The 14307-nt window shown below is 39.4% G+C and overlaps 1 protein-coding gene and 1 long non-coding RNA gene across 2 annotated transcripts; both read right to left on the reverse strand.

Moving 5' to 3' along the window:
• Window positions 1-1311: 1311 nt before the first annotated feature.
• Window positions 1312-2491, reverse strand: LOC149107523 (uncharacterized). Its single transcript, XM_089297032.1, has 2 exons — window positions 2108-2491; window positions 1312-1760 (listed from the first exon to the last, which is right to left on the reverse strand). Exons 1-2 carry the CDS (start codon window positions 2364-2366, stop codon window positions 1564-1566), a joined length of 456 nt encoding a protein of 151 aa, XP_089153158.1. The 5' UTR covers window positions 2367-2491; the 3' UTR covers window positions 1312-1563.
• Window positions 2492-7095: 4604 nt separating this feature from the next.
• Window positions 7096-11218, reverse strand: LOC149107524 (uncharacterized). The gene is made up of 2 exons (XR_016209501.1): window positions 10780-11218; window positions 7096-8096 (listed from the first exon to the last, which is right to left on the reverse strand). It is a non-coding gene; the product is annotated as an uncharacterized LOC149107524 (long non-coding RNA).
• Window positions 11219-14307: the final 3089 nt, after the last annotated feature.

Genomic DNA, 14307 nt, shown 5'->3' on the forward strand with positions numbered 1-14307 from the left:
TTCCGCCTTGTTCCGGCGCTTGCCATCGGTTCAATGTTAGCCCGCGCTTACAACTTGATAAATATTTTTTCTGTTCTTTGCACCAGTGACATAATTCTGCTGATTGATTGTTAACGGGAAGTACTACGTTTGCGTAAAAAAAAAGAAAGAAAATGCCTCTGTCATAACGTTTAGATACCTTTCACAATACATTTTGAACTTTAAACCCTAAAAATCAGAAACTACCACAAGGCCACAATTGAAATGTGGAAGGCTAGGCAGCCAATATCGTTTAAAATCTACGTCCTCTGACGTTAATTTTTTTGTTTTCTATTACCTAACATAATTTTCTCGGTACTCTGAAATTGGTGGAAGAAAAAATGAATTGCAGCTAAATGCGTTTTTTTTCTCTAACAACAGGGGTAAACTCAACCTAGCATGCAATCAGCGTTAAATGAGCATTCTGAATCGTTCAGCTTACTCGCGAAAGTAAAATATTTAAGAAGTAACATTTGGCCAACGCCTTTACAATGTACGATGCAAGCACGAGGCGAACTTCGAGACAATTCCAAAGATTATATAAATCGGAATCGCAATCAAAACGTTCTTGAATGTTTCCACAAGGCTATGCAAAAAGAACAGGGTCATTTCTACTTCAGCGACGAAAGCTGGTTGCGATATTCTAGGGCATCTTTTCATTCTAAATCAACTCTCTAACCATGACAAATACTTTCCACTACCTTCATTAAAAATTGCCTTAAATATGACCTGATCAAAATTGTTCGATATTTTGCTGTACTTTTTCAATACAAATAACAGAAAAAGACACCATATTTTACCATCAACTTGGCAACTAAATTTCAATTTAACAGCGCGGCTATCAGCAAGAGTGATAACCTTCCGCAGAAATACTTTGTTCATTGACGAACAATTCATCGCTGTCTCCTTCAAAAGGCTGTGTTGAAACAAGCGTGACGTAATTGTAGGGGACTGAAGATCAGCGAAAGTACAATATTCTTAGTTCTATTTGTCACGCAGCATGCGTCACGTTCTTGTCACGCCACGCTATAAAAAGCTATTTTAACATATGTTTCAAGTGCGACCAGTCACAACCCCATTAACCTTGAAGCCTCACTAATGATAAGATAGAATTTCTCCTTAACATATCAATAAATAACCAATCATAAAGGGCCGAAAGAATCAAGGAATGGATAATCCATTCCGATATTCAAACAAACTCTCCCAAGTAGTTCCATAATGAACATGCAAATTCAACTGAGTAAGGAGAACTTGAGTGCCGACAGCAGGGCTTAAAGGACTGACACATCTTCATTCTCACAACTTCTCTTATAAGAAATTACGGAGAATTTACAAGTTGAAACTAGGGCTTTAAGAGCTAATCTCAATTCTCTTATGTACTACCATGATAAATAGATGGATTCTATTAAAAAAATTCTATGTTGACTTGAAACTGCAGAAAATGGTCGAGCAGTGCAAAACAACTCGTATCACATTCGAATCAACACAGCCTGACAAGATATTTCTTAGCGCTATCATGTACCACACAGAGATCAACTGTTGTTCTCAACTGGGTGATCTGTTTCCACCGGAGGGGGCACGCTGGACATGGTGCTCGGATTGCCAGCGCCCATTGTCAGGTAACCGGCCACACCAGTCCCGCCTGTCAGGTAACCAGCGGCGGGTTTCTCCTAGATAAACAGGTCGTGTTTCTGGTCTCTGTACGAGGCCCACACAGAAGAGGCCTCTAGAATCTTGTTTATCTGTAACAAAGATATATTGAGACACAAACTTAATCAACCCGATTATGTAGAAAATTAAACTTAAATCGATGATTTCTACCATTTTTACAGCCAGTAAAGTGTTGAATTTGCCAATCTGCAGCGGTAAAATAATTCGGTTTTCAAGCTGAGCTACATTACAACCTCGCTGTTCAGGCGCCTTGTTTGGCAGGAATTTATTTTTAGCCTAAACAAAGCTCAGTTTTTTACACAAGCTCCATAAATGTTGGTGTCCGGTTAGAGACGGAATCAGATTTGAGAATTGTCCGGAGTTTAATGTTATGATCCGCTTTCTATTCAATAATGAGATGTCACTGTGTTTTCGTTACCTCCTCGCCGTGTGTGAGATCTCTTATCATCGCCTTCAGAGCCTTGACTATTTGTGCTTTGGTTGCGGCGGGGTTTTCCACAGTTTTTAGAGCTCCGTTTAGGAGGTTCAGAAGGTACTGAACTAATTCGAACGAAAGAGCCTAAAGAGATAAAAGGAAGGAAGTTAAGATCTCTTGAATAGTCACACAAAAGGGTGATGTAAACAAATCTTCTAATAATACACAGTATATCATAAACGTACAGCTCAATAGCTTTCATTTCGGTGGTGGCACAGTAAGGCTTCGCCCACAAACTCAAAAGTTAGAAGAGCTTCGTGCGGTATGATAAACAGTATCAGATAAAAGTATCACTCAATAGCTTTCAGTTGAATGGTCCCACACTAGGGTTTCATCCTTGTACAGCATAATAAACAGTACCAGAGGAAAGTACTGCTCATTTCATTTGAATGTTCACACACCAGGGTTTCACCCACAGACTTAAAAGTTAGAACCACCTTGTACAGCATAATACACAGTACCAGATGAAAGTACTGCTCATTTCATTTGAATGGTCACACACCAGGGTTTCACCCACAGACTTAAAAGTTAGAACTACCTTGTACAGCATAATACACAGTGCCAGATGAAAGTACTGCTCAATAGCTTTCATTTGAATGGTCACACGCTAGGGTTTCATCCAGAAACTTTAAAGTTAGTACCACCTTGTACAGCATAGTAAACAGCACCACATGAAAGTACTGCTCAACAATGGCACGATCGCTTTATAGCGTTTAGGCGCCTTACGCGCATCGTGATTTTGACCAACTTTGTCTCAATTTCCCCGAACTTGGGGGATATTTTCCAGTCCCAACGACTCTAAACTACCGCGTGATGGCCTATGTTTTCAGTGAAATGGACATAGGAAAAATATCTAAACGCTCGGTGTCGAGCTTCTGGGCCGAAATATAGCCCCACCTCATTTAAAGCCTGATAGAGTAGTCGTGACCGCCTTAGGCTTATCGTGATTTTGATCAACTTTGGCTCGATTTGCCGGAACTTGGGGGATAATTTCTAGTCCCACGGACTCTAAACTAACGCGTGATGGCCATGGTTTTCAGAGAAATGGATAGAGGAAAAATTTTTAAAGGCTCGGTTTCGAACTTCTAGGCCGAAATATAGCCCAACTTTATTTTAAAACTGATAGAGTAGCCGAGACGGCCTTACGCGCATCGTGGTTTTGACAAACTTTGGGTCGATCTCCAGCAACTTGGGGGATATTTCCCAGTCCCATAGACTCGAAACTAACTTCTAATGGTCTTGGTATTCGGTCAAATGAACAGAGGTAAAATGATCGGACTCTTGGTTTCGAGCTTCTTGGCCGAAATATAGCACCACTTCGTCATAAGACTTAAAAAGCAGCCGAGACCGCCTTACGCGCAGGGTGATTTTGACCAAATTTGGATTGATTTCCAGCAACTTGGGGCATATTTTCCAGTCCCATGGACTCTTACCTAAGTCGTGATAAGTTTGGTTTTCGGTGAAATCGACAGAGGTAAAAGGATCGCACGCCCGGTTTCGAGCCCCTAGGCGAAAGTATAGCCCCACTTCATTTTAAAACTTAAAAAGTAGCCTAGGTCGGCTAACGATCAGCGTGATTTTGAGCAACTTTAGGTCGATTTCCTGGAACTTAAGGAATATTTTCCAGTCCACGGGACTCTGAAATAACTCCTGGTTGCATTGGTTTTAAGTGAAATGGACAGAATTAAAACGATCGCACGCTCGGTTTCAAGCTTCTAGGCACTAATTTAGCCCCACCTAATTTTAAGACTGAAAAAGTAGCCGAGACCGCCTTACGCTTAGGGTAATTTTTACGAACTTTGGGTCGATTTCCAGGAACTTGCGTGATATTTTCCAGGCCCGAGGTCTCTAAAGTAACTCGTGATTGCGTTGGTTTTCAGTGAAATAGGCAGAGGAAAACTATTTTAACGCTCGGTTTCGAGTTTCTAGGTCTCAATATAGCCCCACTTTATTAAAGACTGAAAAAGTAGCCGATACAGCCTTACGCGCAGCGTAATTTTGATCACCTTTCGGTCGATTTCCAGAAACTTGGGGGATAATTTCAAGTGCTGGGGACTCTAAACTAACTCGTGATGACCTTGTTTTTTCGTGAAATGGGCAAAGGAAAAATATTTGAACGAGCTTCTGGGGCAAAATAGAGCCCGTTTTCATTTTGACTCAAAAAGTAGCCGAGACCGCCTTACCCGCAGAGTAATTTTCACCAACTTTTGGTCTATTTCCAGGAATTTGGGGTATATTTTCCAGTCCCGGGGACTCTAAACTAACTCGTGACGGTCTTTGTTTTCAGTAGAGTTTGTAGAGAAAAATATTTGAACAATCCGTCTCCAGCTTCTAGGCCGAAATATAGCCCCACCTAATTTTAAGACTGAAAAGGTAGCCGAGACCGCCTTACGCGCAGCGTAATTTTGACGAACTCTAAGTCGATTTGCAGGAACTTGGGGTATATTTTCCAGTTTCAGGGACTCTAAACTAACTCGTGATGGCCTTGGTTTTCAGTGAAATGGGAAGAGGAAAAATATTTGAACGCTGGGTTCCGAGTTTCTAGGCCGAAATTTAGCCCCACTTCATTTTAAGGCTGAAAAATAGCCGACACGGTCTTACGCGCAGCGTACTTTTCACCAACTTTGGGTCGATTTCCAGGAAGTTGGGGATATTTTTCAGTCCCGGACACTCTAAACTAACTCGCGATGGGTTGGTTTTCAATGAAATGGGCAGAGGAAAAATATTTGAACTTTCGGTCTCGAGCTTCTAGGCCGAAATATAGCCTCACTTTATTTTAAGACCAGAAAGGTAGCCGAGACCGCCTTACGCGCAGGGTAATTTTGACCAACTCTGGGTCTATTTTAAGGAACTTGGGGGATATTTCCCAGTCCCAGATACTCTAAACTAACTCCTGATTGCCTTGGTTTTCAGTGAAATGGGCAGAGGAAAAATATTTGAAAGCTCGGTTTAAAGCTTGTAGGCGAAATATAGCCGCACTTCATTTTGAAAGTGAAAAGGTAGCCGAGACTGCCTTACGCGCAGCGCAATTTTGACCAACTTTGGATCGATTTCCTAAAACTTGGAGGATATTTTCCAGTCGCGGGGCCTCTAAACTAACTCGTAATGGCCTTAGTTTTTAGTGAAATGGGCAGACGAAAACTATTTAAGCACGCGGTTTCGAGCTTCTAGTTGGAAATGTAGCCCCACTTCATTTTAAGACTGAAAAGATAGCCGCGACCGCCTTACGCGGAGCGTATTTTTGACCAACTTTGAGTCGATTTCCATGAACTTGGGGACTATTTTCCAGTCATGGTGACTCGAAACTAATTCATGATGGCCTTGGTTTTCAGTGAAATGGGTAGAGGAAAAATATTTGAACGCTGGGATTCGAGCTTCTAGGCCGAAATATAGCCCCACTTCATTTTGAGACTGAAAAGTTGGCCGAGACAGCCTTAAGGGTAGCGTAATTTTGACCAACTTTGGGTCGATTTCCAGCAACTTGGGGCATATTTTCCGGTCTTAAGGACTCTAAACTAACTCGTCATAGCCTTGGTTTTCAATGAAATGGGAAGAGGAAAAATATTTGAACGCTCGGTTTAGAGCTTCTAGGTCGAGATATAGCCCCACTTCATTTTAATTAAAAAAAGTAGCCGAGTTCGCCTTACGCGCAGGGTAATTTTGACTAACTCTGGGTCTATTTTAAGGAACTTGGGGGATATTTTCCAGTCCTGGGGACTGTAAACTAGCTCCTGATCGCCTTGGTTTTCAGTGAAATGGGCAGAGGAAGAATATTTAAACGCTCGGTTTAAAGCTTCTAGGCCGACATATAGCCCCACTTTATTTTAAAAGTGAAAAGGAAGCCGAGAGTGCCTTACGCGTGGCGTAATTTTGAGCAATGTGGGCTTTGGGTCGATTTCCAGGAAGTTGGGGATATTTTCCAGTCCCGGGGACTCTAAACTAACTCCTGACGGCTTTGGTTTGCAGAGAAATGGACACAGGTAAAACGATCGCACGCTCGGTTTCGAGCTTGTAGGCCGAAATATAGCCCCTCTTCATTTTAAGACTTAAAAGGTAGCGGAGACCGCCTTACGCGAAGCGTAATTTTGACCAACTTTGGGTCCATTTGCCGGAACTTGGGGGATATTTTCCAGTCCCGGGGACTGTAAACTAACTCGTGATGGGCTTGGTTTTCAGTGAAGTGGGCAGAGGAAAAATATTTTAACGCTCGCTTTCGAGCTTCTAGGCCGAAATATAGCCCCACTTTATTTTAAGACTAGTCAAAGGCTCGTGTGAGCCAGCTCATGGATGAATTCGATGAATGTAGAAAAGTTAGTTGAATAAAAAATAGAAGAGGAATTGATCATTGTGGAGTTCTTTTTGGTACAGCAGTGAAAAACAGGAAAATAAACACCCTTTGATGCATGGGTTCTGGTGTCCAGCGGTTGCTTATGGACACCCTTTAGGTAAAGGTCAAGCCAGTTAATGGATAGATTTTTTAGAGAGATTTTTTTGTTCATTGTTCTGTAAATCTGCCACTAAATTGTAATAAATAAAGTCTGCATACAGGCCAAATGGCCCACCAGGCTGGAGCTTATCCCGGTTTTTGTAGTGTGAAGCAACTAGGGGTATTTCTACTCCCCCCTGGATGGGATGCAGTCCATTGCAGGGTTTTCCCCAGCATTAGGTTCGCCGGTACCCATTTATACACGGGGGTAGAGAGAGGCACTGTGAGAATAAATTGTCTTGCCCAAGAGCACAACGCAATGTCCACGGTCAGGGCCTGAACCTGGGCCACTTGATCCAGAAACGAGTGCACTAACCATGAGGCTACCACGCCTCCCACCCTTTAGGTGGTTGAATTTGCTCTCCGTTAAAATTACTTTATAAATTATAAATAATTATTTATTACATAATTGAAAATAGATTTCAACAGAGTGCAACAACAAAAATCAAGAGGAACACTGCTTTTATTAGGAGCATTTTCTTTCTTATTAAGTCCACTGAAATACTGACTACCATAATGTAGCACATAAAAGGTAAGAGGAGACATTCTAGCCAGCAGTCTCCTATTGATACAAATTATACAATTTTTGCTGAGTTATAAATAACAATCTTTAAAGCAGCAGGACATACACGTAGTAGAAGTACAGCATGATAACCACCATTTTAAGAACTGAATGGAAATTCAAAAGGTATAAGCTGGAACAGTTAGGACAGCTTATACTTGGAATAAACATTGCAAGATTTGTATTTTATGAATAGAGACAGATTAAAACATTCAACTTTTGCGTTCCTTAGTGACGGATTGTAGGAGTTTCATTTAATTGTAGTCCTAATATTAAGACTGATTGCGATACTCTACACGTATATGTTCATGTATATGAACATGATATAGAACTGTTAATTTTGAGCTTCTGTTATAAAATTTCTGTATTTCAGTGTAAAGCTATAAGTTCATTTCTCGAGTTAAGGTTTGACACGCATAGCAAGTTCAGATGGGTTTAAGTTGTCAACATTCTTGACTTTAAGAAACATATATGGATAAAGTTCTAAAGTGTTTCCAACTCTGTAATTATACATGCAGCTTGGAGAGCCATTTTATATGCTTGCACCCAATGTCTTTTGAAAAAAAGAGTGATTTTCAAGAGTTCAAGTGTCAGCTGACTTAAGTCTTGAAAACATCTTATTCTTTTTGTAAGCAGGAGAATTCCACATCCATCTGTAATTCTCAGATTAATTCCATGAAGTTTAAAGGGTGATTTGTGTTGTTAAAGCCAGTTTCTACTAAGTCTTTTGATATTATTTTTGACAGCTAATAAACATGTATAGCATCAGTAATGTTGTGTTAATAGTAACATCTGCTTACTGTCACTTGCATATTATACTGTAGTTGTTATTGCAGTTTTCATCTGAGTTATATGCGCATGTACAATAGTACAACTTGGTTAACCTGCAATACACAATGAATATAATAGTTACACATTTTAAATGGGTATAAATGATTATATGCAGAAAAAATATTGTATTTCTTTAATTTGCTTTCCTTTCTATTCTCTCCTCCCCTGCTGCCGCAATAAAAATAAGCTACCTACCTAACTAAGGTGTCCAAGTGATATTTCTTGCTTTTCTGGAAAGCGTTAAGAAAGAAAATGCTAGCTTTAATGTCGTGCTCTCTCTAAGGAAACACTGGAGTTAAAATAATTCTTTTGACCTGGAAAAAAGGTATAGTCATGTACAGCATCTGTAAATTTTGGTAGAGTTACATGTAATTTTGAATCTTTATGAAGACTAGGAATTTAGGGACATTAATAGCACAGTAAATTCAAACCATTCTTTGTTTCTGCAAATAAATTTTCTGACTGTTTTGCTGTGTGATTTAAATAGTTGCTTGATACATTTAGATACATGTATTTCTTTGGTATGTAAAGTTTCCAAATTGAGCTAAATTATATATTAATAATGATCTCATATGATAAATACAGGGAAGTATTCAAACAGCTTTCATGAAGATGTAAATAGGTTTATGATCACTGTAGTAAGACTCCAGGGTACCTGCTGATTGTACACATTGTAATACATTGGTATATACATGATCTATCTGTATACGGTAGTCAGTAGTAAACTGGTTAATCAACTGAGTGTATCCTTTGGCTGTTATAAGATATTTTTCAGAGCCTTTTGTTCTGAATTTGCCTGCATTAGATCAGTATTGAAATCCCCAAGCAGTACATTTGGAATTGTAGACTCTGTGAATACTAAGTCATGAAGATGAGTAAGAGGATCAATCAACTGTGAAATTGGAACTAGTTTTCGATCAATAGATACCAATGACATTAATATTTGGAATTGGTTGGCTCAATACTATTACAGTGATTTCCAAATTATTAATTAAAAGTTATATCTGTATGGAATTTTAGTACAATTCAAATCATTCTTAATGTACAAAGCAGTTCCATAGCAAGTTCTTATGTTAGACTGATTAAAGTCATTTCTGTAAAGAGTTAATTTACTAAGCTGATATGTATCATCTCTATCTAATAAGCAAAGTTTTGATCCAACAAAAATGTTGTCATCAGCTTCTTGAATGTTGTAATCACTTTGCACATCATCTATGTGGAGGTGGAGAGATCTAACATTCTGAAAGAAGACTGTTTTTGTTTGGGGTGAATCGTCAGTCCGTAACACTGTTTAAGGCACAAGGCTTACTTGTGTTCTTAGTCTGCTCATTTCACTTTTAACTTTCTCACTAACCTTTATTTTGTTTTCTTTCAAAGTAAAAATATGCATTGCAGAGCTGTTTCGTACATGGTTCAAGCCAACATAATGTATGCGCTCTCTTCTGGATACTGGAAAATCAACAACTACCTCATTTAATGTGTCGCCTTGACAACGGTGAATAGTCTTGGAAGCAGCAGATCTAAGTGGAAATTGGCGCCGGAGAATTTGGACCTCAGTTTTTTTAATGGCTTAAAATTGTCTTGTTACTTCCAATACTGGTGTCCAATTTCTATTTATAGTTGCCTTGTATAAATGTACATTTTCTCTAAGCTGGTTTCTGCCTATGTCAGGATGTGGAAATGACATCCAAATAATAATTGGTCTGGTATAATTTCAACTCTGTAGTCTATGTGTTCTGTCTCGCACTCTGTACCATTGGTGAGTCCGTCAGTCACATCAATGTAGTTGTCAGTCATATTTTGTTGCAGCTACTACTGGCATGAGCAAATATAAACCCATTGTCTTTGTTGGATCATCTGGGATTATGTTTTTCATTTGTTTCTTGAGATTATTAGAGATGTCCCCGATTATAATGTCCAAAGCCTTAATCTGAGCTTTATCAGCTTTAGAGAGGGAGTACAATGTATTGTTGTGAGCATCTACGGATGCATTTGTAGTAAATAAATGTGCCATGTTAATATTGTAATTATCTTTTCCAGGCCTTACATTCAGAAGTCTTTGTTTCAAAATGGTTATATCATCTTTAGAGTAATTTCACTCTCTCAAACGATCGAGTAGCTGAGCAAATTCTTTGTCATCTCTTTGTCTCATCATCTCTGTCAATTCAAAGAGGGTGAAGTACTCTGTCCAAATTGTTGTTGCAAATTCATTACAGCCAGATTGGGAATTTTCAAAGATCCACTTATCAAAAACTGGCTTAAGCTGGAAAAGATCTCCAGCAGTTACCAAGCTTATTCCACCAAATGGTTCATTAGTTCCAATAACTTGTTGTAATCTTAAAGTCAAAAAGTTGAACATACCACTTTCAACCATAGAAATCTTATCAATGAAAATCACCCTGTTTGTTTAGTTTTGCTCTAATGGTATTCAGTTTGTCACTGTCCAGTGCAAAATACTCAAAACCTCTATTGGCAGGTATCTTAAAAGCAGCATGTAGTGTATTGCCTTTAATGCTGAATGCTGCTTTACCAGTTGGGGCAGTCTTGACAACTTTCACATCATCTGGATTTTCCCCAGTGATACTATTTAGATAATCTGATAAGACATGATAAAAAACTGTCTTTGTTTTTCATTCAAAGAGCGGTCGACCCTGCACCAGAGCTACTTTCCGAACGAAATAATCCCCCTCGTATAAAAGGCGTAGTAAAAAAATACGACGCAACAAGGAGGCTCACCTTAGGTTCCAGATGATACAGAATTCATGCCCCATTGCATTGTTTCCTCCTCCGGGTGACATTTTAAAAGACTTTTTGTCCTCGGTCGTGACATGACATCGTAGCTTTAAACATTTCGAAACGAGCATCGTAGCTTTCAGGATTTCAATGTCCATTGCCGAAGTTAGTGTTCCTTAGCTTGATAATTTTCCATTTTACCACTCCACGAAGGTCCCCTCGTTAAAAATGCACCAAAATGCCGCACGAAAATGGTATAGTACGTCCTTCTAGTCTTTCCATGTCTATTTGTCGCAGCTGCTGTTGATTAGCTTAACAACTTTCAATATTAAAACTCCACGGATTGAACCAAAACCCATCTTCGTGCCGTCTTAACCGCCATGTATAAACTCCCCTGTATAAACTCCGTGTTATAGGACAAAATTTCGCCTTTCTTGTCCCCCCTAAAACAAGTCAAACAAACAGTACGAAGTGTCTGGGACAAAAATTATACCTAGCAGGGGAGGGATAGGAGAAAACTATTTAATCCAGCTTTAATGAATAAATTAATCACAGTGGACTGAGTGAGTGAGTGAGCGCCATCCGACTGCCTTCTAAGCTCATGGATGTCTAACATCCATGAACAAAAAGGTAACCGAGACCGCCTTACGCGCAGCGTACTTTTGACCAACTTTGGGCCGATTTCCAGGAATTTGGAGGATATTTTCCATTTTCGGGGACCCTGAACTAAATCGTGATGGCCTTGGTTTTCAGTGAAACGGGCAGAGGAAAAATATTTGAACGCTCGATTTCGAGCTTCTAGGCCAAAATATAGCCCCGAAATATAGCCGAAACCGCCTTACGCGCAGCGTAATTTTGAACAACTTTATGTAGATTTTCAGGAACTTGGGGGGTATTTTTCAGTCTCGGGGACTCTAAACTAACTCGTGATAGCCTTGGTTTTAGGTTAAATTGGCAGAGGAAAAATGTTTGAACGCTCGGTTTCTAGCTTCTAGGCCGAAATATAGCTCGACTTTCTTTTAAGATTGATAGAGTAGCCGGGAACGCCCTACGCGCATCGTAATTTTGGCTAACTTTGGTTCGATTTGCCAGAACTTGGGGGATATTTTCCAGTGGGAGGGATTCTAAACTAATTCGTGATGGCCTTGGTTTTCAGTGAAATGGACAGAGGAAAAATATTTGAACGTTTGGTTTTGAGCTTCTAGGCCGAATTATAGCCCCACTTCATTTTAAGACTGAAAAAATAGCCGAGACCGCCTTACGCGCATTGTGGTTTTGACCAACTTTGGCTCGATTTGCCGGAACTTGGGGATATTTTCCAGGCCCAGGGACTTTAAACTAACTAGTGATGGCCTTGGTTTTCAGTGAAATGGACAGAGGAGAAATATTTGAACGTTTGGTTTTGAGCTTCTAGGCCGAATTAGAGCCCCACTTCATTTTCAGACTCAAAGAATAGCTGAGACTGCCTTATGCGCATCGTGATTTTGACCAATTTTGGCTCGATATGGCGGAACTTTGATGATATTTTCCAGTCCCAGGGACTCTAAACTTCATCGTGATAGCCTTGGTTTTCAGTGACATGGATAGAGGTAAAACTATCGCGCGCTCGCTTTGGAGCTAATTTCTAGCGGCAAAATAGCCCCACTTAATTTTAAGAGTGAAAAAAGGTAGCGAAGACCGACTTACACGCATCGTGATTTTGACCAACTTTGGCTCGATTTCCCGGAACTTGGGGATATTGTCCAGTCCCAGGGACTCTATACTAACTTCTGATGGCCTTGGGTTGCAGTGAAATGGACAAGGGAAAACAATTGAACGCTCGGTTGAGCAACTATGGGTTGATATCCAGAACTTGGATCATATTTCCCAGTACCCGGGACTCTAAACTGGCTCGTGATGGCCTTGGTTTGTAGGAAAATCGTCAGGGGAAAAATTATTGCGTGCTCGGTTTCGAGCTTACAGATTTGTGCTTTGTAAAAGGAGTGCTTACTACTTGACTAACCTTTGACGAGTTGACGTTCGCTTTATCACTTTGGTAACGAAGGAAGTAAGGTACTGAAGCACCCGTTTCTTAAAATAGGTCTTTGTAATTTGCGAAATGGGGCACTTATGATCTTTCGGCTATAACTCGCTGTTAAAAAATATCACTGCATCCAGTTGTATGTACGAAGTGTTAGATAATCTAAAGCAATAAGTGTTATATAGTTACAGTCTTGGAAGAACTCGGTTCTCGAAATACAGATCTTCGAAATGTCTTCGAAATGTCGAAGTTCCGCTGTTTTATTCCTTTTTAGGTTTTCGTACAGAGGAATTTTACTGTTTTGATACTTGATACGTTTATTTCAGTATAGATTTGTTTCTTTCGTTTTGTATCGTTGTGTAAAATAAAGTAAGCCCTACAAGGGCTTGTATTTACATCGAATTGTCTAATGGAGGAGTGTGCTTGTAGGTTCGTGCAGAAAATTTTCCTTTCCACGAATGAAACGAATCTGTCGTATCGACAAACTTAGATAATGGTAACACGATGTCGTGAAATATCTGAGAGTCGTAGTAATTATATGCAATTGTCGAATGGATAATTTCGCTTGTCATATCTTGCATGAAATTCTCGATCGGACGAAAGTCTCGAATTGGTCGTTTCGAGAAACTTCTATTGGGGTAGCGCAATGTCATGAAATATTTTTAAGTCGATGCTATGACATGCGATTCTCGAATGGAGAACTCTGCTTGTGTTATTTGCCTTTCATGTAATGTAACGAGTTGATAACATCAAAAACCTTCTGCCTGCGTTATTTGACACCTAACAACTGCTACCCAAACTTTAATGTTAACAAAGCAAAATCTATTGGCATTTGTTTGCAGACCATCTGTTTGTTGAAAACGAAGACAAATCCTTATATATAGGTTTTTTGTTGTTAAAATTATTTACAAGCCATTACCCAACGTATAATTATGGTTTGTTTCGTAGGTTAAGCGGAAATAACTTGCTCGTTACTTGAATTAATTTTTTCGCGGCTGTCAGAAATCGAACTAACCAACGTCGCTAATGAAAATACCACATTGTCAGAAAATATTTTAACCCATTTTTTAGTTTTTTAATAAACTATGCTCTAGCTTATATAGTATACGGAGCAAAGGAAGGAGTATAATGCTGATAAACATCCAGGGTTGTTCGTGTCGAATAACGACAATGCATCTACAGATAGGCGAGACGCGAACTCTGTTTACATTATTTAAAGTCAGCCGTATTTAGTTGATAGACTCGCTGTTAAAATTCAAAGATTTACCAAATAGAAGTTCTATTCAAATTTTATTTCGTGCCAGATACTAGTTAATGTCTAGAGATATTTTAATTTTTGATGAAGGTCGGTAGCTTGATCTTGAGCATATTGTCAAATTTTCATCTGTCGCCAACCTGCGGGGTAAGTATGATGAAATTTGAGCACTACATCAGAATTAAAGACTGACAGTGAATTTTTTGCGTTTCCTACTGTAAAATTCCTTAAAATTTGGCAGACTCGTGACTAATAT

The sequence above is a fragment of the Orbicella faveolata genome, unplaced genomic scaffold (genome assembly GCF_042242905.1).
Source record: "Orbicella faveolata isolate gen_17 unplaced genomic scaffold, um_ofav_v1 contig_27, whole genome shotgun sequence".
Taxonomy (NCBI): Eukaryota; Metazoa; Cnidaria; class Anthozoa; order Scleractinia; family Merulinidae; genus Orbicella; species Orbicella faveolata.

What these genes read in the sequence shown, in the direction of transcription:
- LOC149107523 (XM_089297032.1), bottom strand. Translation starts at nt 2,366, where the DNA reads ATGAAAGCTATTGAGCTGTACGTTTATGATATACTGTGTATTATTAGA. An exon ending in ATCTCACACACGGCGAGGAG is followed by an intron (nt 1,761 to 2,107) that starts GTAACGAAAACA and finishes TCTTTGTTACAG; the next exon opens with ATAAACAAGATTCTAGAGGC.